The sequence below is a fragment of the Oncorhynchus gorbuscha genome, linkage group LG12 (genome assembly GCF_021184085.1).
Source record: "Oncorhynchus gorbuscha isolate QuinsamMale2020 ecotype Even-year linkage group LG12, OgorEven_v1.0, whole genome shotgun sequence".
Classification (NCBI taxonomy): domain Eukaryota; kingdom Metazoa; phylum Chordata; class Actinopteri; order Salmoniformes; family Salmonidae; genus Oncorhynchus; species Oncorhynchus gorbuscha.
The window spans coordinates 70,609,735-70,632,686 of NC_060184.1; the positions used below are offsets into that span (position 1 = coordinate 70,609,735).

At 45.9% G+C, this 22,952-nt stretch overlaps 1 protein-coding gene across 5 annotated transcripts in view; it reads right to left on the reverse strand.

Annotated features, from left to right (window-relative positions):
• Positions 1–22,952, reverse strand: part of dpp6a (dipeptidyl-peptidase 6a) — a 345,755-nt gene that overhangs the window by 39,256 nt on the left and 283,547 nt on the right. For 4 of the 5 annotated variants that reach the window (XM_046292853.1, XM_046292856.1, XM_046292855.1 and 1 more), the window contains 5 exons: positions 22,411–22,505; positions 21,899–21,973; positions 20,039–20,091; positions 19,459–19,540; positions 16,384–16,504 (listed from right to left, as the gene is read on the reverse strand). In XM_046292853.1, coding sequence (XP_046148809.1) covers positions 16,384–16,504; positions 19,459–19,540; positions 20,039–20,091; positions 21,899–21,973; positions 22,411–22,505 — 426 coding nt within the window. The remainder of the gene's footprint in view (positions 1–16,383; positions 16,505–19,458; positions 19,541–20,038; positions 20,092–21,898; positions 21,974–22,410; positions 22,506–22,952) is intronic. The other variant, XM_046292857.1, reaches the window with a different exon arrangement.

Below are 22,952 nucleotides of genomic sequence, written 5' to 3' on the forward strand. Positions count from 1 at the left end.
CCTCAGATGCTGCGTGGTGAGCAGGTGTCTGAGTCTGTCTGGTTCAAGTGCCTTCCCGAGGCAACCTGCTGTTCACCTGCTGTTCAAGATCGAGTCTCCAGTTTGTCCTCGTCATTTCGAGTGAAAGTTGTGTTTTTTTGATTGTATTTACTTTACTGGATTAAAGACTCTGTTTTCGCCAAGTCGCTTTTGGGTCCTCTTTCACCTGCATGACAGAAGGAACCGACCAAGGAATGGACCCAGCGACTTCAGACGCTCGTTACACTGCCGTCGAGATCCAAGGAGCCATGCTCGGCAGACACGAGCAGGAATTGTCTGCTGCTCGCCATGCCGTGGAGAACCTGGCCGCTCAGGTTTCCGACCTCTCTGGACAGTTCCAGAGTCTACGTCTCGTGCCACCTGTTACTTCCTGGCCTGCCGAGCCTCCAGAACCTAGGGTTAATAACCCACCTTGCTACTCCGGGCAGCCCACTGAGTGCCGCTCCTTTCTCACGCAGTGTGAGATTGTGTTCTCTCTCCAACCCAACACATACTCTAGAGAGAGAGCTCGGGTTGCTTACGTCATTTCACTCCTTACTGGCCGGGCTCGAGAATGGGGCACAGCTATCTGGGAGGCAAGGGCTGATTGCTCTAACAAGTTCCAGAACTTTAAAGAGGAGATGATTCGGGTTTTTGACCGTTCAGTTTTTGGTAGGGAGGCTTCTAGGGCCCTGGCTTCCTTATGCCAAGGTGAACGGTCCATAACGGATTATTCTATTGAGTTTCGCACTCTTGCTGCCTCTAGTGAGTGGAACGAGCCGGCGCTGCTCGCTCGTTTTCTGGAGGGACTCCACGCAGTGGTTAAGGATGAGATTCTCTCCCGGGAGGTTCCTTCAGATGTGGACTCTTTGATTGCTCTCGCCATCCGCATAGAACGACGGGTAGATCTTCGTCACCGGGCTCGTGGAAGAGAGCTCGCATCAACGGTGTTTCCCTGCTCCGCATCGCAACCATCTCCCTCCTCTGGCTCAGAGACTGAGCCCATGCAGCTGGGAGGGATTCGCATCTCGACTAAGGAGAGGGAACGGAGGATCACCAACCGCCTGTGCCTCTATTGCGGAGTTGCTGGACATTTTGTTAATTCATGTCCAGTAAAAGCCAGAGCTCATCTGTAAGCGGAGGGCTACAGGTGAGCGCAACTACTCAAGTCTCTCCATCAAAATCCTGTACTACTTTGTCGGTCCATCTACGCTGGACCGGTTCGGGTGCTACATGTAGTGCCTTGATAGACTCTGGGGCTGAGGGTTGTTTCATGGACGAAGCATGGGTTCGGAAACATGACATTCCTTTCAGAGAGTTAGAGAAGCCTACGCCCATGTTCGCCTTAGATGGTAGTCATCTTCCCAGTATCAGATTTGAGACACTACCTTTAACCCTCACAGTATCTGGTAACCACAGTGAGACTATTTCTTTTTTGATTTTCCGTTCACCGTTTACACCTGTTGTTTTGGGTCATCCCTGGCTAGTATGTCATAATCCTTCTATTAATTGGTCTAGTAATTCTATCCTATCCTGGAACGTTTCTTGTCATGTGAAGTGTTTAATGTCTGCCATCCCTCCCGTTTCTTCTGTCCCTACTTCTCAGGAGGAACCTGGCGATTTGACAGGAGTGCCGGAGGAATATCATGATCTGCGCACGGTCTTCAGTCGGTCCCGAGCCAACTCCCTTCCTCCTCACCGGTCGTATGATTGTAGTATTGATCTCCTTCCGGGGACCACTCCTCCTCGGGGTAGACTATACTCTCTGTCGGCTCCCGAACGTAAGGCTCTCGAGGATTATTTGTCTGTGTCTCTTGACGCCGGTACCATAGTGCCTTCTTCCTCTCCGGCCGGGGCGGGGTTCTTTTTGTTAAGAAGAAGGACGGTACTCTGCGCCCTGCGTGGATTATCGAGGGCTGAATGACATAACGGTTAAGAATCGTTATCCGCTTCCCCTTATGTCATCAGCCTTCGAGATTCTGCAGGGAGCCAGGTGCTTTACTAAGTTGGACCTTCGTAACGCTTACCATCTCGTGCGCATCAGAGAGGGGGACGAGTGGAAAACGGCGTTTAACACTCCGTTAGGGCATTTTGAGTACCGGGTTCTGCCGTTCGGTCTCGCCAATGCGCCAGCTGTTTTTCAGGCATTAGTTAATGATGTTCTGAGAGACATGCTGAACATCTTTGTTTTTGTCTATCTTGACGATATCCTGATTTTTTCTCCGTCACTCGAGATTCATGTTCAGCACGTTCGACGTGTTCTACAGCGCCTTTTAGAGAATTGTCTCTACGTAAAGGCTGAGAAGTGCTCTTTTCATGTCTCCTCCGTTACTTTTCTCGGTTCCGTTATTTCCGCTGAAGGCATTCAGATGGATTCCGCTAAGGTCCAAGCTGTCAGTGATTGGCCCGTTCCAAGGTCACGTGTCGAGTTGCAGCGCTTTTTAGGTTTCGCTAATTTCTATCGGCGTTTCATTCGTAATTTCGGTCAAGTTGCTGCCCCTCTCACAGCTCTTACTTCTGTCAAGACGTGTTTTAAGTGGTCCGGTTCCGCCCAGGGAGCTTTTGATCTTCTAAAAGAACGTTTTACGTCCGCTCCTATCCTCGTTACTCCTGACGTCACTAGACAATTCATTGTCGAGGTTGACGCTTCAGAGGTAGGCGTGGGAGCCATTCTATCCCAGCGCTTCCAGTCTGACGATAAGGTTCATCCTTGCGCTTATTTTTCTCATCGCCTGTCGCCATCTGAGCGCAACTATGATGTGGGTAACCGTGAACTGCTCGCCATCCGCTTAGCCCTAGGCGAATGGCGACAGTGGTTGGAGGGGGCGACCGTTCCTTTTGTCGTTTGGACAGACCATAAGAACCTTGAGTACATCCGTTCTGCCAAACGACTTAATGCCCGTCAAGCTCGTTGGGCGTTGTTTTTCGCTCGTTTCGAGTTTGTGATTTCTTACCGTCCGGGTAGCAAGAACACCAAGCCTGATGCCTTATCCCGTCTGTTTAGTTCTTCTGTGGCTTCTACTGATCCCGAGGGGATTCTTCCTTATGGGCGTGTTGTCGGGTTAACAGTCTGGGGAATTGAAAGACAGGTTAAGCAAGCACTCACGCACACTGCGTCGCCGCGCGCTTGTCCTAGTAACCTCCTTTTCGTTCCTGTTTCCACTCGTCTGGCTGTTCTTCAGTGGGCTCACTCTGCCAAGTTAGCTGGTCATCCCGGTGTTTGAGGCACTCTTGCGTCTATTCGCCAGCGCTTTTGGTGGCCGACTCAGGAGCGTGACACGCGCCGTTTCGTGGCTGCTTGTTCGGACTGCGCGCAGACTAAGTCGGGTAACTCTCCTCCTGCCGGTCGTCTCAGACCGCTCCCCATTCCTTCTCGACCATGGTCTCACATCGCCCTAGACTTCATTACCGGTCTGCCTTTGTCTGCGGGGAAGACTGTGATTCTTACGGTTGTCGATAGGTTCTCTAAGGCGGCACATTTCATTCCCTCGCTAAACTTCCTTCCGCTAAGGAGACGGCACAAATCATTATCGAGAATGTATTCAGAATTCATGGCCTCCCGTTAGACGCCGTTTCAGACAGAGGCCCGCAATTCACGTCACAGTTTTGGAGGGAGTTCTGTCGTTTGATTGGTGCGTCCGTCAGTCTCTCTTCCGGGTTTCATCCCCAGTCTAACGGTCAAGCAGAGAGGGCCAATCAGACGATTGGTCGCATACTACGCAGCCTTTCTTTCAGAAACCCTGCGTCTTGGGCAGAACAGCTCCCCCTGGGCAGAATACGCTCACAATTCGCTTCCTTCGTCTGCTACCGGGTTATCTCCGTTTCAGAGTAGTCTGGGTTACCAGCCTCCTCTGTTCTCATCCCAGCTTGCCGAGTCCAGCGTTCCCTCCGCTCAAATCAAATCAAATCAAATCAAATTTATTTATATAGCCCTTCGTACATCAGCTGATATCTCAAAAGTGCTGTACAGAAACCCAGCCTAAAACCCCAAACAGCAAACAATGCAGGTGTAAAAGCACGGTGGCTAGGAAAAACTCCCTAGAAAGGCCAAAACCTAGGAAGAAACCTAGAGAGGAACCGGGCTATGTGGGGTGGCCAGTCCTCTTCTGGCTGTGCCGGGTAGAGATTATAACAGAAAATGACCAAGATGTTCAAATGTTCATAAATGACCAGCATGGTCAAATAATAATAAGGCAGAACAGTTGAAACTGGAGCAGCAGCACAGTCAGGTGGACTGGGGACAGCAAGGAGCCATCATGTCAGGTAGTCCTGGGGCACGGTCCTAGGGCTCAGGTCCTCCGAGAGAGAGAAAGAAAGAGAGAATTAGAGAGAGCATATGTGGGGTGGCCAGTCCTCTTCTGGCTGTGCCGGGTGGAGATTATAACAGAACGTGGCCAAGATGTTCAAATGTTCATAAATGACCAGCATGGTTGAATAATAGCAAGGCAGAACAGTTGAAACTGGAGCAGGAGCATGGCCAGGTGGACTGGGGACAGCAAGGAGTCCTCATGTCAGGTAGTCCTGGGACATGGTCCTAGGGCCCAGGCCAGTTGAAACTGGAGCAGCAGCATGGCCAGGTGGACTGGGGACAGCAAGGAGTCATCATGTCAGGTAGTCCTGGGGCATGGTTCTAGGGCTCAGGTCCTCCGAGAGAGAGAAAGAAGGAGAGAAGGAGAGAATTAGAGAACGCACACTTAGATTTACACAGGACACCGAATAGGACAGGAGAAGTACTCCAGATAAACAAACTGACCCTAGCCCCCGACACATAAACTACTGCAGCATAAATACTGGAGGCTGAGACAGGAGGGGTCAGGAGACACTGTGGCCCCATCCGAGGACACCCCGGACAGGGCCAAACAGGAAGGATATAACCCCACCCACTTTGCCAAAGCACAGCCCCCACACCACTAGAGGGAAATCTACAACCACCAACTTACCATCCTGAGACAAGGCCGAGTATAGCCCACAAAGATCTCCGACACGGTACAACCCAAAGGGGGGAAACCCAGACAGGCCGACCACAACAGTGAATCAACCCACCCAGGTGACGCACCCCCCCAGGGACGGCACGAGAGAGCCCCAGCAAGCCAGTGACTCAGCCCCCGTAACAGGGTTAGAGGCAGAGAATCCCAGTGGAAAAGGGGAACCGGCCAGGCAGAGACAGCAAGGGCGGTTCGTTGCTCCAGAGCCTTTCCGTTCACCTTCCCACTCCTGGGCCAGACTACACTCAATCATATGACCCACTGAAGAGATGAGTCTTCAGTAAAGACTTAAAGGTTGAGACCGAGTTTGCGTCTCTGACATGGGTAGGCAGACCGTTCCATAAAAATGGAGCTCTATAGGAGAAAGCCCTGCCTCCAGCTGTTTGCTTAGAAATTCTAGGGACAATTAGGAGGCCTGCGTCTTGTGACCGTAGCGTACGTATAGGTATGTACGGCAGGACCAAATCAGAGAGGTAGGTAGGAGCAAGCCCATGTAATGCTTTGTAGGTTAGCAGTAAAACCTTGAAATCAGCCCTTGCTTTGACAGGAAGCCAGTGTAGAGAGGCTAGCACTGGAGTAATATGATCAAATTTTTTGGTTCTAGTCAGGATTCTAGCAGCCGTATTTAGCACTAACTGAAGTTTATTTAGTGCTTTATCCGGGTAGCCGGAAAATAGAGCATTGCAGTAGTCTAACCTAGAAGTGACAAAAGCATGGATTAATTTTTCTGCATCATTTTTGGACAGAAAGTTTCTGATTTTTGCAATGTTACGTAGATGGAAAAAAGCTGTCCTCGAAATGGTCTTGATATGTTCTTCAAAAGAGAGATCAGGGTCCAGAGTAACGCCGAGGTCCTTCACAGTTTTATTTGAGACGACTGTACAACCATTAAGATTAATTGTCAGATTCAACAGAAGATCTCTTTGTTTCTTGGGACCTAGAACAAGCATCTCTGTTTTGTCCGAGTTTAATAGTAGAAAGTTTGCAGCCATCCACTTCCTTATGTCTGAAACACATGCTTCTAGCGAGGGCAATTTTGGTGCTTCACCGTGTTTCATTGAAATGTACAGCTGTGTGTCATCCGCATAGCAGTGAAAGTTTACATTATGTTTTCGAATAACATCCCCAAGAGGTAAAATATATAGTGAAAACAATAGTGGTCCTAAAACAGAACCTTGAGGAACACCGAAATGTACAGTTGATTTGTCAGAGGACAAACCATTCACAGCGACAAACTGATATCTTTCCGACAGATAAGACCTAAACCAGGCCAGAACATGTCCGTGTAGACCAATTTGGGTTTCCAATCTCTCCAAAAGAATGTGGTGATCGATGGTATCAAAAGCAGCACTAAGGTCTAGGAGCACGAGGACAGATGCAGAGCCTCGGTCCGATGCCATCAAAATGTCATTTACCACCTTCACAAGTGCCGTCTCAGTGCTATGATGGGGTCTAAAACCAGACTGAAGCATTTCGTATACATTGTTTGTCTTCAGGAAGGCAGTGAGTTGCTGCGCAACAGCCTTCTCTAAAATCTTTGAGAGGAATGGAAGATTTGATATAGGCCGATAGTTTTTATATTTTCTGGGTCAAGGTTTGGCTTTTTCAAGAGAGGCTTTATTACTGCCACTTTTAGTGAGTTTGGTACACATCCAGTGGATAGAGAGCCGTTTATTATGTTCAACATAGGAGGGCCAAGCACAGGAAGCAGCTCTTTCAGTAGTTTAGTTGGAATAGGGTCCAGTATACAGCTTGAAGGTTTAGAGGCCATGATTATTTTCATCATTGTGTCAAGAGATATAGTACTAAAACACTTGAGCGTCTCTCTTGATCCTAGGTCCTGGCAGAGTTGTGCAGACTCAGGACAACTGAGGTTTGGAGGAATACGCAGGTTTAAAGAGGAGTCCGTAATTTGCTTTCTAATAATCATAATCTTTTCCTCAAAGAAGTTCATGAATTTATCACTGCTAAAGTGCAAGTCATCCTCTCTTGGGGAATGCTGCTTTTTAGTTAGCTTTGCCACAGTATCAAAAAGGAATTTCGGATTGTTCTTATTTTCCTCAATTAAGTTAGAAAAATAGGACGATCGAGCAGCAGTAAGGGCTCTTCGGTACTGCACGGTACCATCCTTCCAAGCTAGTCGGAAGACTTCCAGTTTGGTGTGGCGCCATTTCCGTTCCAATTTTCTGGAAGCTTGCTTCAGAGCTCGGGTATTTTCTGTGTACCATGGAGCTAGTTTCTTATGAGACATTTTTTTAGTTTTTAGGGGTGCAACTGCATCTAGGGTATTGCGCAAGGTTAAATTGAGATCCTCAGTTAGGTGGTTAACGGATTTTTGTCCTCTGGCGTCCTTGGGTAGGCAGAGGGAGTCTGGGAGGGCATCAAGGAATCTTTGTGTTGTCTGTGAATTTATAGCACGACTTTTGATGTTCCTTGGTTGGGGTCTGAGCAGATTATTTGTTGCAATTGCAAACGTAATAAAATGGTGGTCTGATAGTCCAGGATTATGAGGAAAAACATTAAGATCCACAACATTTATTCCATGGGACAAAACTAGGTCCAGCGTTTGTCCAACGTTGTGAGCGCACCTGGAGGAGGGTGAGGTCTGCACTTTGCCGTTACAGGGCACAGACTGTGAGAGCCGCCAATAAACGCAGGATTAAGAGTCCAAGGTATTGTTGCGGCCAGAGAGTGTGGCTTTCCACTCGCAACCTTCCTCTTACGACAGCTTCTCGTAAGTTGACTCCGCGGTTCATTGGTCCGTTCCGTGTCTCCCAGGTCGTCAATCCTGTCGCTGTGCGACTGCTTCTTCCGCGACATCTTCGTCGCGTCCATCCTGTCTTCCATGTCTCAAGCCCTTTCTTCGCACTCCCTTTCGTCTTCCCTCCCCCCCTCCCGTCCTTGTCGAGAGCGCACCTATTTACAAGGTACATAAGATCATGGACATGCGTTCTCGGGGACGGGGTCACCAATACTTAGTGGATTGGGAGGGTTACGGTCCTGAGGAGAGGAGTTGGGTTCCGTCTCGGGACGTGCTGGATCGTTCACTCATTGATGATTTCCTCCGTTGCCGCCAGGATTCCTCCTCGAGTGCGCCAGGAGGCGCTCGGTGAGTGGGGGGGTACTGTCATGTTTTGTCATTTATTATCTTGTCTTGTCCCTGTGCTTCCCATTCTATTCGTTTCCCTCTGCTGGTCTTATTAGGTTCTTTCCCTCTTTCTATCCCTCTCTCTCCCCCTCCCTCTCTCACTCTCTCGCTCTCTCTTCTCTCTATCGTTCCGTTCCTGCTCCCAGCTGTTCCTATTCCCCTAATCATCATTTAGCCTTCCCACACCTGTTCCCGATCCTTTTCCCTGATTAGAGTCCCTATTTCTCTCCTTGTTATTCGTTTCTGTCCTGTCGGTTCCTTGTCTAGAATTCACCGTGCTGTGTTTGTGTATCGCCCTGTCGTGTCGTGTTTTCCTCGGATGCTGCGTGGTGAGCAGGTGTCTGAGTCTGTCTGGTTCAAGTGCCTTCCCGAGGCAACCTGCTGTTCACCTGCTGTTCAAGATCGAGTCTCCAGTTTGTCCTCGTCATTTCGAGTGAAAGTTGTGTTTTTTTGATTGTATTTACTTTACTGGATTAAAGACTCTGTTTTCGCCAAGTCGCTTTTGGGTCCTCTTTCACCTGCATGACATGTACAACAGAGGGCTCTGAGTGAGTATGGTGCCGGCTCACCTGGGGTGACGCCAGAGCGTCCTGCCCCTGCCTCGATTCCCAGAGGAACCAACCCGGCACTGACCGGCAGTGTGACCTCTGCGGCTACAGATGGTGCACAAGCGGGAACCCCCTCCGGTCTCCCTGCGCACCGCCCCTCCCAGCTCCATGGGTACTGGAGATGGGGTGCGGGAGGCTGGAACCACCAGCTGGTCAAGTGTGAGGGTGGTGTCTCTGCAGGCCAGCTCCTGACGGACATCGTTGAGCAGACTGCAACGATAATGGTTGATCAGGGCCCTGTTGTTCCATCCCACGCTGGCAGCCAGGGTCTTAAACTCCAGAGCCAACTCCTGGGCGCTCCTCGTCTCCTGCCTCAGATGGTAGAGGCACTCACCCGCCACTCTACCCCTGGGCGGGTGGTCGAAGACTCCCAGGAAACGACGGGTAAACTCCTAAACTGGTCCAACGCCGTATCTCCTTCTCTCCACACGGCGTTGGCCCACTCCAGGGCTCTCCCGGTGAGGCATGAGAAGAGGACGGTCACCCTCTCACGGTCCGATGGAGCTGGGTGGACCGTGGCCAGATAGAGATTTCATTGACGGAGTAACCCCTGACAGTTGGCAGCCCTCCCGTCATACTCCTGTGGCAAGGAGAGACGGATCCCACTGGGTTCAGGCGGGAAAGGGGCGCTCAGGGGAGTCCCGGGTTGTGCTGGTGGAGGTTCATTGTCGGGACAACGCGGTTCATGGCGGCTCCAAGATGGTAAAGTAAAACTGCATGCTGCTTGACGCGCTCCTCCACCTCAATGGCTGGGGTACTCTCTCCTGCTGAATCCATAGTATTGGTCAGAGATTCTGTAATGGGTGTGTCGGTGGCAGGGACGTCAGGCGCAGGAAAATGAACTTGGTAAAACGGAGTCTTTTAATAAGTGCTCACACAACTCCAAAAGTCTAAATATACAAAAAATAACATAAGTGGGTACAAAACCCGTCGCACACCGACACATGACTTGCACAAACATGCAATAAAACAATCTCCAACAAAACATGAGGGGAAACAGAGGGTTAAATACACAACATGTAATTGATGGGATTGCAACCAAGTGTGAAGGAAGACAAGACAAAACCAGTGAAAAATTGATCAATGACGGCTAGAAGGTCGGTGACGACGACCGCCGAACACCGCCCGAACAAGGAGAGGGACCGACTTCGGCGGAAGCTTGGAAAATTCCAGGAAATTATGTTATGGCTTTGTAAGCTTCTGATAGGCTTATTGACATAATTTGAGTCAATTGGACGTGTACCTGTGGATGTATTTCAAGGCCTGCCTTCAAACTCAGTGCCACTTTGCTTGACATCATGGGGAAATCAAAAGAAATCAGCCAAGACCTCAGAATTTTTTTGTAAACCTCCACAATTCTGGTTCATCCTTGGGAGTCATTTCCAAATGCCTGAAGGTACCACATTCATCTGAACAAACAATAGTATGCAAGTATAAACACCATGAGACCACGCAGTCGTCATACTGCTCAGGAAGGAGATGCGTTCTGTCTCCTAGAGATGAATGTACTTTGGTTGCGAAAAGTGCAAATCAATTCCAGAACAACAGCAAAGAACCTTGTGAAGATGCTGGAGGAAACAGGTACAAAAGTATCTGTATCCACAGTAAAACGAGTCCTATATCGACATAGCCTGAAAGGCCGCTCAGCAAGGAAGAAGCCAATGCTCCAAAACCGCCATAAAAAAACAAGACTGCAATTGCAACTGCACATGGGGACAAAGAACATTTTTTTTGGAGAAATGTCCTCTGGTCTGATGAAACAAAAAAAGAACTGTTTGGCCATAATGACCAACTTTATGTTTGGAGGAAAAAGGGGGAGGCTTGCAAGCCGAAGGACACCATCCCAACCGTGATGCATGGGTGTGGCAGCATCATGCAATTGGAGTGCTTTGCTGCAGGAGGGACTGGTGCACTTCACAAAATAGATGTTATCATGAGGCTGGAAAATTATGTGGATATATTGAAGCAACATCTCAAGACATCAGTCAGGAAGTTAAAGCTTGGTCGCAAATGGGTCTTCCAAATGGACAATGACCCCAATCATACTTCCAAAGTTGTGGCAAAATGGCTTAAGGACAACAAAGTCAAGGTATTGGAGTGGCCATCTCAAACCCCTGACCTCAATCCTATCGAACATTTGTGTGCAGAACTGAAAAAGCGTGTGCGAGCAAGACTGACTCAGTTACACCAGCTCTGTCAGGAGGAATGGGCCAAAATTCACCCAACTTATTGTGGGAATCTTGTGGAAGGCTACCAGAAACTTTTGACCCAAGTTAAACAATTTAAAGGCCATGCTACCGAATACTAATTGAGTGTATGTAAACTTCTGACCCACTGGGAATGTGATGAAATAAATAAAAGCTGAAATAAATAATTTTCTCTACTATTATTCTGACATTTCACATTCTTAAAATAAAGTGGTGATCCTAACGGACCTAAAACAGGGAATTTTTACTGGGATTACATTTCAGGAATTGTGAAAAACAGAGTTTAAATGTATTTGGCTAAGGTGTATGTAAACTTCCGACTTCAACTGTAGGTATAAACACAGACAGGGGGCACACACAATGATAATCTCATCTAGAATGCAAGCGTGGAGTTTTCCTCCAGGAAGAGCTTTCCTCCAGGGAGAGCTTTCCTCTCTGTGTCTGACACTGTCACTGATCCTGCAGCCGTCTGGTCCAGATCTAAACAGATGTTACACAACCTGGGAAGGGCTTTCTCTCCCCTTCGCGGGTTATGTCACCACTAAACACGCACACATTTGATGTGTTATTGCAGAATGAATACAGTCTGTCAGAGATCTGCATTGAGTGACATGATATGTGAAGCAGGTCTACATTGTGAGGCAGGTCAAGCTCAGGCTAAATTCCCTCCCGTCTCGTTGAAAGATTAATCTTCCTTCATAAATGATTAGTGTAAATTGCCAGGCCTTCAGCGCTTCACAAGTTTATTTCAGGGTTTAAATGGAGTTAGACTAATATAGCTGTTGGGAGTGCTCCTCTGTATCTTAAAATCTCATTCAAACTAATCTGGGGGTAGGGGTGGGTCATGAGTCAACAGTAAACACATACACAGATTACACACAGACTACATATACACTGACACACACCTACTACATACACACTGTAACACACACAGACTACATACAAACTGTGACACACACAGACTACATACACACTGTGACACACACCTACTACATACACACTGTAACACATACAGACTACATACACACTATCACACACACAGACTACATTTATTTATTTATTTTATTTCACCTTTATTTAACCAGGTAGGCTAGTTGAGAACAAGTTCTCATTTGCAACTGCGAAGATAAAGCATAGCAGTGTGAACAGACAACAACACAGAGTTACACATGGAGTAAACAATAAACAAGTCAATAACATAGTAGAGAAAAAAAAGAATCTATATACATTGTGTGCATAAGGCATGAGGGAGGTAGGCAATAAATAGGCCTTAGGAGTGAATAATTACAATTTAGCAGATTAACACTGGAGTGATAAATGATCAGATGAACATGTGCAGGTAGACATACTGGTGTGCAAAAGAGCAGAAAAGTAAATAAAATAAAAACAGTATGGAGATGAGATAGTACATCGGTATATATCCCACCCAATTTACCTATGTACAGCTGCAGCGATCGGTTAGCTGCTCAGATAGCAGATGTTTAAAGTTGGTGAGGGAGATAAAAGTCTCCAAATTCAGAGCTTTTAGCAATTCGTTCCAGTCGAGGTTTTGGCTTTAGGGATGATCAGTGAGATACACCTGCTGGAGCGCATGCTACGGGTGGGTGTTGCCATCGTGACCAGTGAACTGAGATAAGGCGGAGCTTTACCTAGCATAGAGTTGTAGATGACTTGGAGCCAGTGGGTCTGGCGACGAACATGTAGCAAGGGCCAGCCGACTAGAGCACACAGGTCGCAGTGGTGAGTGGTACAAGGTGCTTTAGTAACAAAACGGATGGCACTGTGATAAACTGCATCCAGTTTGCTGAGTAGAGTATTGGGAGCTATTTTGTAGATGACATCGCCGATGTCGAGGATCGGTAGGGTAGTCAGTTTTACTTGGGTAAGTTTTGCGGCGTGAGTGAAGGAGGCTTTGTTGCGAAATAGAAAGCCGACTCTAGATTTTATTTTGGATGGGAGTCTGGAAGGAGAGTTTGCAGTCTAGCCAGACACCTAGGTACTTATAGATGGCCACATATTCTAGGTCGGAACCATCCAGGGTGGTGATGCTAGTCAGGCATGCAGGTGCAGGCAGCGAACGGTTGAAAAGCATGCATTTGATTTTACTAGCGTTTAAGAGCAGTTGGAGGCCACGGAAGGAGTGTTGTATGGCATTGAAGCACGTTTGGAGGTTAGATAGCACAGTGTCCAAGGAAGGGCTAGAAGTATACAGAATGGTGTCGTCTGCATAGAGGTGGATCAGGGAATCGCCCGCAGCAAGAGCAACATCATTGATATATACAGAGAAAAGAGTCGGCCCGAGAATTGAACCCTGTGGTACCCCCATAGAGACTGCCACAGGACCGGACAACATGCCCTCCGATTTGACAGACTGAACTCTGTCTGCAAAGTAGTTGGTGAACCAGGCAAGGCAGTCATTAGAAAAACCGAGGCTACTGAGTCTGCCAATAAGAATATGGTGATTGACAGAGTCGAAAGCCTTGGCCAGGTCGATGAAGACGGCTGCACAGTACTGTCTTTTATCGATGGAGGTTATGATATAGTTTAGGACCTTGAGCGTGGCTAAGGTGCACCCGTAAACGGCTCGGAAACCGGATTGCACAGCGGAGAAGGTACGGTGGGATTCGAGATGGTCAGTTATCTGTTTGTTGACTTGGCTTTCGAAGACCTTAGATAGGCAGGGCAGGATGGATATAGGTCTGTAACAGTTTGGGTCCAGGGTGTCTCCCCCTTTGAAGAGGAGGAAGATTGCGGTAGCTTTCCAATCCTTGGGGATCTCAGATGATATGAAGGAGAGGTTGAACAGGCTGGTAATAGGGGTTGCGACAATGGTGGCGGACAGTTTCAGAAATAGAGGGTCCAGATTGTCAAGCCCAGCTGATTTGTATGGGTCCAGGTTTTGCAGCTCTTTCAGAACATCTGCTATCTGGATTTGGGTAAAGGAGAAGCTGGGGAGGCGTGGGCAGGTAGCTAAGGGGGGTGCGGAGCTGTTGGCCGAGGTTGGAGTAGCCAGGAGGAAGGCATGGCCAGCCGTTGAGAAATGCTTGTTGAAGTTTTCGATTATCACAGATTTATCGGTGGTGACCGTGTTACCTAGCCTCAGTGCAGTGGGCAGCTGGGAGGAGGTGCTCTTGTTCTCCATGGACTTTACAGTGTCCCGGAACTTTCTGGAGTTAGAGCTACAGGATGCAAATTTCTGCTTGAAAAAGCTGGTCTCTTCTTTCCTGACTGACTGCGTGTATTGGTTCCTGACTTCCCTGAGCAGTTGCATATCGCGGGGACTATTCAATGCTATTGCAGTCCGCCACATGATGTTTTTGTGCTGGTCGAGGGCAGTCAGGTCTGGAGTGAACCAAGGGCTATATCTGTTCTTAGTTCTGCATTTTTTGAATGGAGCATGCTTGTCTAAGATGGTGAGGAAGTTACTTTTAAAGAATGACCAGGCATCCTCAACTGACGGGATGAGGTCAATATCCTTCCAGGATACCCGGGCCAGGTCGATTAGAAAGGCCTGCTCGCAGAAGTGTTTTAGGGAGCGTTTGACAGTGATGAGGGGCGGTCGTTTGACCGCAGCTCCGTAGTGGATACAGGCAATGAGGCAGTGATCACTGAGATCCTGATTGAAGACAGCAGAGGTGTATTTGGAGGCAAGTTGGTCAGGATAATGTCAATTAGGGTGCCCATGTTTACGGATTTAGGGTTGTACCTGGTGGGTTCCTTGATGATTTGTGTGAGATTGAGGGCATCTAGCTTAGATTGTAGGAATGCCGGGGTGTTAAGCATATTCCAGTTTAGGTCACCTAACAGAACAAACTCTGAAGCTAGATGGGGGGCGATCAATTCACAGATGGTGTCCAGGGCACAGCTGGGAGCTGAGGGGGGTCGGTAGCAGGCTGCAACAGTGAGAGACTTATTTCTGGAGAGATTACTTTTTAAAATTAGAAGTTCGAACTGTTTGGGCATAGACCTGGAAAGTATGACAGAACTTTGCAGGCTATCTCTGCAGTAGATTGCAACTCCTCCCCCTTTGGCAGTTCTATCTTGACGGAAAGTGTTATAGTTGGGTATGGAAATCTCTGAATTTTTGGTGGCCTTCCTAAGCTAGGATTCAGACACTGTAGGGACATCAGGGTTGGCATGGCAAACTGTGCTAAAGCAGTGAGTAAAACAAACTTAGAGAGGAGTCTTCTGATGTTGACATATACGAAACCAAGGCTTTTTCGATCACAGAAGTCAACAAATGAGGGTGCCTGGGGACATGCAGGGCCTGGGTTTACCTCCACATCACCTGAGGAACAGAGGAGGAGTAGGATGAGGGTGCGGCTAAAGGCTATCAAAACTGGTCGCCTAGAGCGTTGGGGACAAGGAATAAAAGTGTGTGTCACATACACATTGTGACACAACACATACTACATACACACTGTAACACACACATACTACAAACACACTGTAACACACATACTACATACACAGACTACACACATTAACACAAAGTTTGAGTGTAGAAGCAATATTTAGTGCAAGCAACCTCGCAGGCACACACACTTATATGCAGACACTTTTTAAATGCACGCCGCACACACATTTATATTTGTCATTGTAAAATCTTGGAATCTTGCTTGCTCAAGAGACTAGAGACTGTCACAAGTAGGGAACTTTCAATTACCTGGGATTCCCAAAATCAGAAGGGAATAAGCAAGAAATCTGGAATCCTCAAACCAGGATTTCTGGAAAACCAGGGAATTTATTGAAAGTCCCACAGATTTTGCAACCCTAGTCACAAGAGACCTAGTTAGTAGAGACCCAAGTGCCAGTCCACCCATTGAGCACTACACGAGGCCCTAAGTAAAAGACAGCAATTTCCATCCCTTCCTGACAGTTCTCCATCTCTCTCTTTCTCCGTGTTATTAAAAGAGAGAAGAAAAGAGAGAATAAAACACGAGGAACAGAAGAAGAGTTGAGAGGCAGGCTGGTCCTCAGGGGACGAGGCGGAGGCACTGAGGTGGACTCAGGTGAGCTTTGATCAGTCGAGTCAAAACAGACAAAACAACGTTGAGAAAACCTGACATCTGTATCAGAGTAGAGCACAGACGGTGAATATTAATTCTGCTGAATTAATGCTAATTAATGCTAATTCACTCATGTAGAACAGCCGTGGTGAGAACTCTGAGAAATTGGAGCAAATTGGCAGGTTTCCTGTTTTTAACGGCATTTTGGTATGATTCTAAACCACTTGTTCACTGCACCTCTGACTAGCCTAAATAATAACTCCATAATTTTTATTCAAGTGCCACATTCTTTGGGGTCGACAATGCAATGGGATAGACATCACCACCCAGAACACCAATAACACAGTATTCACATCAGCGAATCTCACCTTCGTACAGCCAATCTCACCTTCGTACAGCCAATCTCACCTTCGTACAGCCAATCGCTGAGCCCATTGAAGAGGACCCCCTCCTTGCCGGTGGAAACCAGACGGATCGATCGGCTCTCCACCGTCGAACGGTAGTAGATGTTGTTCTCAAAAATAAAAATCTAAGGGGAAAGAAAGAAAGAAAGGATGTGGAATAAATAACCTATGATACAGGAAGATGTAACCTCTGCATTACTAAACTTGTTGACCTGTAGGTTGACAGAAGGATGCTTTAACCATGAGAAATATAGAGCCAATATGAGATAAAAAGGTTCTATCCATAGTGTAGATACTTTCCTATTCACTGCACAACTTGAATTGTAAAACATTTAGCAGTAGTGTTGGCTGACTGGCCTGGCTCTGATTCTGCTACTGCCAGCTTGTTTACATCTCCGTAGTACTGTAGGTCTAAGTATTGATGGATAACTCTGGAACAGGTGAGAGAAAGAGGGAGAAAGCAGGAGAGAGAGGGAGAGAAAGAGAAACAACAGGAGAGAGAGCGAGGGAAACCGAGAGTTTTGTATGCAAAAGACTAAAGGTTGTGTGTGAGAAAACAAAAGACTAAAGGTTGTGTGTGAGAAAACAAAAGACTAAAGGTTGTGTGTGAGAAAACAAAAGACTAAAGGTTGTGTGTGAGAAAACAAAAGACTAAAGGTTGTGTGTGAGAAAACAAAAGACTAAAGGCTGTGTGTGAGAAAACAAAGGTGAACGAGAATACAGAGAGAACGTAATGAATAATGAATCCCTTCCTCAACACAGTGGACACCAATATTGTATATCAATATAAATCCTAATTGCAGATTAATCCTTTAATGGTGTACAGCATTGCCGTCCTCTCTGTCCACTGTTGGGAGAAGTGTTGACTACCTGCTGGGCAGTTCATGGTCAGCTCCATCCTTCCTAATTAAAACTTCTGTTGCTCGTGTGGCAAGGTTGGCCAGGGGGGTAGGCCAGGTAGGCCAGGGGGGACTCCGGTGTGTTCTCCTCGATGCAGACTGACTGAGGCCCAGTTTAACAACTGGATCTAGGCCAGTGCAGAGAGTCACACAGTGAGCTTGGCCCACTTCTGAAGGAGGTACTACCCAAGCTACCTCCTATATGCTATTCACACACAGAGTCTGGGGAGATGTGAGGTCATATTGTGGGCAGGCTGACAACAGCAGGAGAGAAAGATGTACCATGTCAGACCCTCTAGAGAGAAAGGGAGGGAGAGGAAGATAGAGAGAGCAAGCAAAGCTCAGCGTCTCAGTGAAGGATCCGTCTCCGATTTAAAAGAAGAGGAGAAAAACACCTTTAATGAGGACACCTTATTAAATCAAATCAAATGTTATAGTTCACATAAACATATTTAGAAGATGTTATTGCAGGTGTAGCAAAATACTTGTGTTCCTAGCTCCAACAGTGCAGTAATATATATAATTCACAGCAATATACACACATCTAAAAGTAAAAGAATGGAATTAAGAAATATATAAATATTAGGATGAGCAATTGACTAAAATACAGTACAATAGAATACAGTATAAATTAGTATGAAATTAGTAAAGCAGTATGTAAACATGATTAAAGTTACTGCTAAAGATGGAGTTAAATGAACAGTGTTCATCCACAGACACAGACTCAGACACAGCTGCCCGTCCTCCCCTCTGGTGCATCAAAGGACACGGTGTATTTAACCTCATTCCACCGCTTTCAACATGGGAAAAGACAGCTGTGCGTGTGTGTGTCTGTGTGCACATGTGTGTGTGTGTGTGTGTTTAAAGAGCAGATCAAGAGGCCAGTGTAAGACTAAACTGTCAGCTGGCTTGAGAAATGTGACAACAGATGGACTGATGTTAGTGTGTGTGGATGTGTGTGAGTGTGTGTGCATGCATGCAAGTATATGTGAACTCACATTGGCAGACACCTTCCTCTCCCACCTAATCATCTTATCGTTGACAACAAGTATCATAGCCCAAACGGCAAGAATCTGTTGCTGGGAGAAAAGCTCCTTTAAACGAAAGTGACTGTTGGAATCAGGGCTGTTTAATGAGTAATGATAGGAGAGACTGTGTGATATCAATCAATTGACTTTGCCAATTAATCCACTGGGGAGATTACAGGTAATTAATTGCATTGTGCCAGAGGATAGTCTGCTCTGAGTACTAGTAGACTAATGCTTATTAATGTTCTTTCTAAGGCTAGACTGCCTGGTAGCTTGTGATAGTTTAACATAAATAGCTATAGGAAAGGTCACAGCTAGGGTTGCAAAGGGACGGTATATTACCGGAAACTTTCTAAGTTTACCAATAAACTACCAGAATTTTGGTATCTTTCAAGGATTGTATCTCAAGACATCTAGTGGCCCTTTTGGGTACTTCAGATTATCACAGGTGTGTGGCTTCTGTGTGGCCTTGTCACATCATATATAAAATAATAATTAAATAAGATGACTTTCAAATGAAACAGAATGACAAAGCTATACAACATTATCTTAAATATAAACCATCAACTTAGTGAATACCAGTGTTTAATATGAGGGTTTCTGAATTAAATATTCTTAAGTTGCTCTGGATAAGAGCGTCTGCTAAATGACTTAAATGTAATGTAATGTAATGTATTTGACATGTCAGTTGTGAAAAAATGTGATAGTTTAAAGATTTGCAGAGTGAATAAAAAATGATGCATTTGTTGATTAGATGCTTTTTCTTTATTAATTAGGCTGTTTTCTCTGGAACCATATAGTTTATCTACAAGAAACCCATTGACAATATGGACACCAATATAGAAAATGAATACAGAATGGAATATAGATATATATTTTTTAAGTTATTCAAGTATATATTACCAATTTTACAATAGATTGCCATATATTTTTTGTTAATTACCAAAATACTGAAGATTCTGGTAACTTTGGTAAATTACAATGGGCTTGCAACCCTAGTAATAGCTAATATGGAGATAAAGTCCATTCATATTGTACTATCCATTGAGAACCAGACACGGACACATACACACAATTCTGTCAAATAGCAGTGACATAGGGGTATGGAGTACGGATAAGACAGAGGGTGCTGCCTGGAGTTGTAGTTCTTACCAGCTGCTGGCCCCTGGGTCCCCAGCCTGCGTACTGCAGTTGGGCGTTCCGTACCTCTGGAGGATTCAGGTTCCATGTCTCCCTGCAGCAGAGAGGCGAGACAACAATATGAACACACATACACACACACACATCCATACTACACACCGACACACACATTGAACTGCCCCTCAGTAAATGACAGAGCACCTTCTTTAAAAAATACTCTTAGTTGATCATTAACAAAACAAAGCCTAAAAAAAACACTCCACTGCACAAGTAGCCTTCGCTGCTCCTGCCCAGAAGTACCAGTGTTATACATCCCAGTCCAAAATGTTCAAGAACAGCTAGAAATAGAGGTGCTTTATATACCACAGACACTTTTTGTGCCTTTAGAAGTGCTGTGAGCTGTAGGGCAGAGAATTAGAGGTGTCACAGGCCCTGTGTCTTTGTCTGGAGGTGAGGATGGATGAGGTCATCAAGGCCCCTGGCTTGCAGTTCTCCTTGTCTCCAGCGGGTGGCAGTGCAGAGACATGACTGACTAGGCTTCAGACAGGAGACAGGAGGGGAGGGGAAGCATTGGTTGGTTTCAGCCACTTACGGAGTCTCCAGGCTGCAGATGATGTAGAAGGCAGTGAAGGAGTGCTGGTACACCTGGAAGAAGAAGGATTGGAGACTGTCATAAAGAAGAGTGATTGACTTGGCCATTAAAAACATGTTTTAGTAATTACCATCAGAATGGAAGTACATATGATGGGAGATTACATTGTATTCTACTTAGTAATTAGTCACGTTCAGTAAATTCTGAACCGCTTGAAATGGAAATTGGATTCCTCCCTGCCAGTTGCAATGTGGCTATGGAAGTTAATAGTTGTATCCCTTTGGAGAAAATCAGTTACTGCTTGAGGAATAAGTTAAAGACATTTTACAGAATTTGGCAACATTTTATTGACTATATGGAGAATCTCCCCCCACATCTCATGATTAAATCTATATATAATCCTCACATAATGTTTCACACGTAATGTATAATATGTAGCCTAAGGCAGGTGATCCAATGTCTCATTATTATTATTTTTTCTTATTGTATGTTTGTATATATAATTATAATTATAATTATTTTTTCTTATTGTATGTTTGTATATATAATTATAATTATTTATTTTTTTTCTTATTGTATGTTTGTATATATAATTATAATTATTATTATTTTTTCTTATTGTATGTTTGTATATATAATTATAATTATCATTATTTTTTCTTATTGTATGTTTGTATATATAATTATAATTATCATTATTTTTTCTTATTGTATGTTTGTATATATAATTATAATTATCATTATTTTTTTGTTACGCTCGTGTGTTACTGTCACTTTGTCCCATCGTTGTCTAATATCTTTTCACTTTTGTTTTGAATGTTCTTAATTGGAAAATGCAAAAAGAATTTTTTTTTTTTAAAGAGTTGGGGGAGAGAGAGAGAGAAATTCTCTGTGAAGGGCAAGCAGCAGCATAATGTGTGTGTGTGTGTGTGTGTGTGTGTGTGTGTGTGTGTGTGTGCGCGTGCGTGTGTGTGTGCGCGTGCGCGTGTGTGTGTGTATGTGTGTGTGTGTGCGTGTGTGTGTGTGTGTGTGTGTGTGTGTGTGTGTGCGTGCGTGTGTGTGTATGTGTGTGCGTGTGCGTGTGTGTGTGTGTGTGTGCGTGCAATGACAGCTGGGGGACGGAGCCGTCATCTACCAGGGCTCTGGAGGACGATTATGAAATAACAAATTCACTGTCTAACACACGCACACGCGCACGCACGCACACACACACACACACACACACACACACACACACACACACACACACACACACACACACACACACACACACACACACACACACACACACACACACACACACACACACACACACACACACACACACACACACACACACACACACACACACACACACTCCATCCACCAGGGCCTCCCTGTTGTCTCAATGGGCTTCTATTCCCTGACATACTAATTATTTTTCAGAGTGTGTCATGGATCTCACATTGCAGTAGTTAGCTACCTGAGCCATTACATAATGCAGTAACCGCTGTAGCAGAAAAACCTCCCATCTCATTCCCTTTCCTCCTATTCTCTCACTCTCTACTCTCCTGCTTGCCCAATTCCCTCCCTTTGTTTTCCCCATCCCCTGCACCCCTCCATTTTCCTCCTTATCCCTCTGTCCCGGCTGTGTTGTGAGGTTTGTTTGTGTTTTGGCCACTCTCTGAAGAGTACAGTTCCACTAAGCTGGTTCCTCTCTACGGTGGCTGAGAGGCAGTGGGGTACGACATGCCTCTACCCGGACACCATGATTACTTTTTCTCCCCCACCGTCTCGCCACATTTCCCTTGAAAGACCGATGACATATTTGCCTGTCATTCCGCTAATTCCAAAAACACGCAAACAAATGAAAGAGCTCACCGGTGCCACGTTGTAGGCGAGCAGCACATGCTTCATGTCAGGAGACACTTCATACTTGCTGGCTTTGTACATTTCCTGAAAAGCACAGAGAGAGAGAGAGAGAGAGAGAGAGAGAGAGAGAGAGAGAGAGAGAGAGAGAGAGAGAGAGAGAGAGAGAGAGAGAGAGAGAGAGAGAGAGAGGGAGAGAGAGAAATAATACAAAAAGATTACATTTAACCATGCGTAGTGTTTTTCATTAAGGTAATCCTAGAATGACTGCGTTTGACGGATTGCTCAGTGCAGGGCATGGGCGGGAGGGCATTAATCTTCTTGAGGCTCTTTCTGATTTCAGAGAGACATAATGTTGTGTGTCGTCACCGTGGCCGTTTCAACACTGACCCCTGATCAAATGATGTGGTGGTGATGGATTGTTTCACGACACTTTGGGTGCTGTGATATGCTGGAAATGTCTAATAATAAAACATTTCATAAATAACACTACGGAAAAAAAAGAGATAGTTGTAGAGACTCACAAACTTTTTGTTGTGCACCAGTACCGTCCTCTCATACGTCTCCATGTTGAGCCTGACAACATCCCCCTCACGTGTGCGATACAGTAGCTCATTACCTGTTGAACAGAGGTAGAGCAAAGACACAGAGCAAGAAATATTACTTCACAAAGGCTATCAAACTTTTCATAATGTATGATAATAGTCCTATGTGCAATATCCTTGCAATCGTCTGTAATTTGGACACTTAATATCAGAGAGCAAAGTGTTTGGATGCAGAGTGGCCAGTTGGTGCATTGGCAGTGTATCTTGGATCCATATACTGACAGCTGGTCCCTGAGCTCTCTACATTGGTGTCAGAAGTGGGATTCTCTAAATTGGTGTCAGAAGTGGGATTCTCTAAATTGGTGTCAGAAGTGGGATTCTCTAAATTGGTGTCAGAAGTGGGATTCTCTAAATTGGTGTCAGAAGTGGGATTCTCTAAATTGGTGTCAGAAGTGGGATTCCCTACATTGATGTCAGATGATTCTCTACATTAGTGTCAGAAGTGGGATTCTCTACATTTG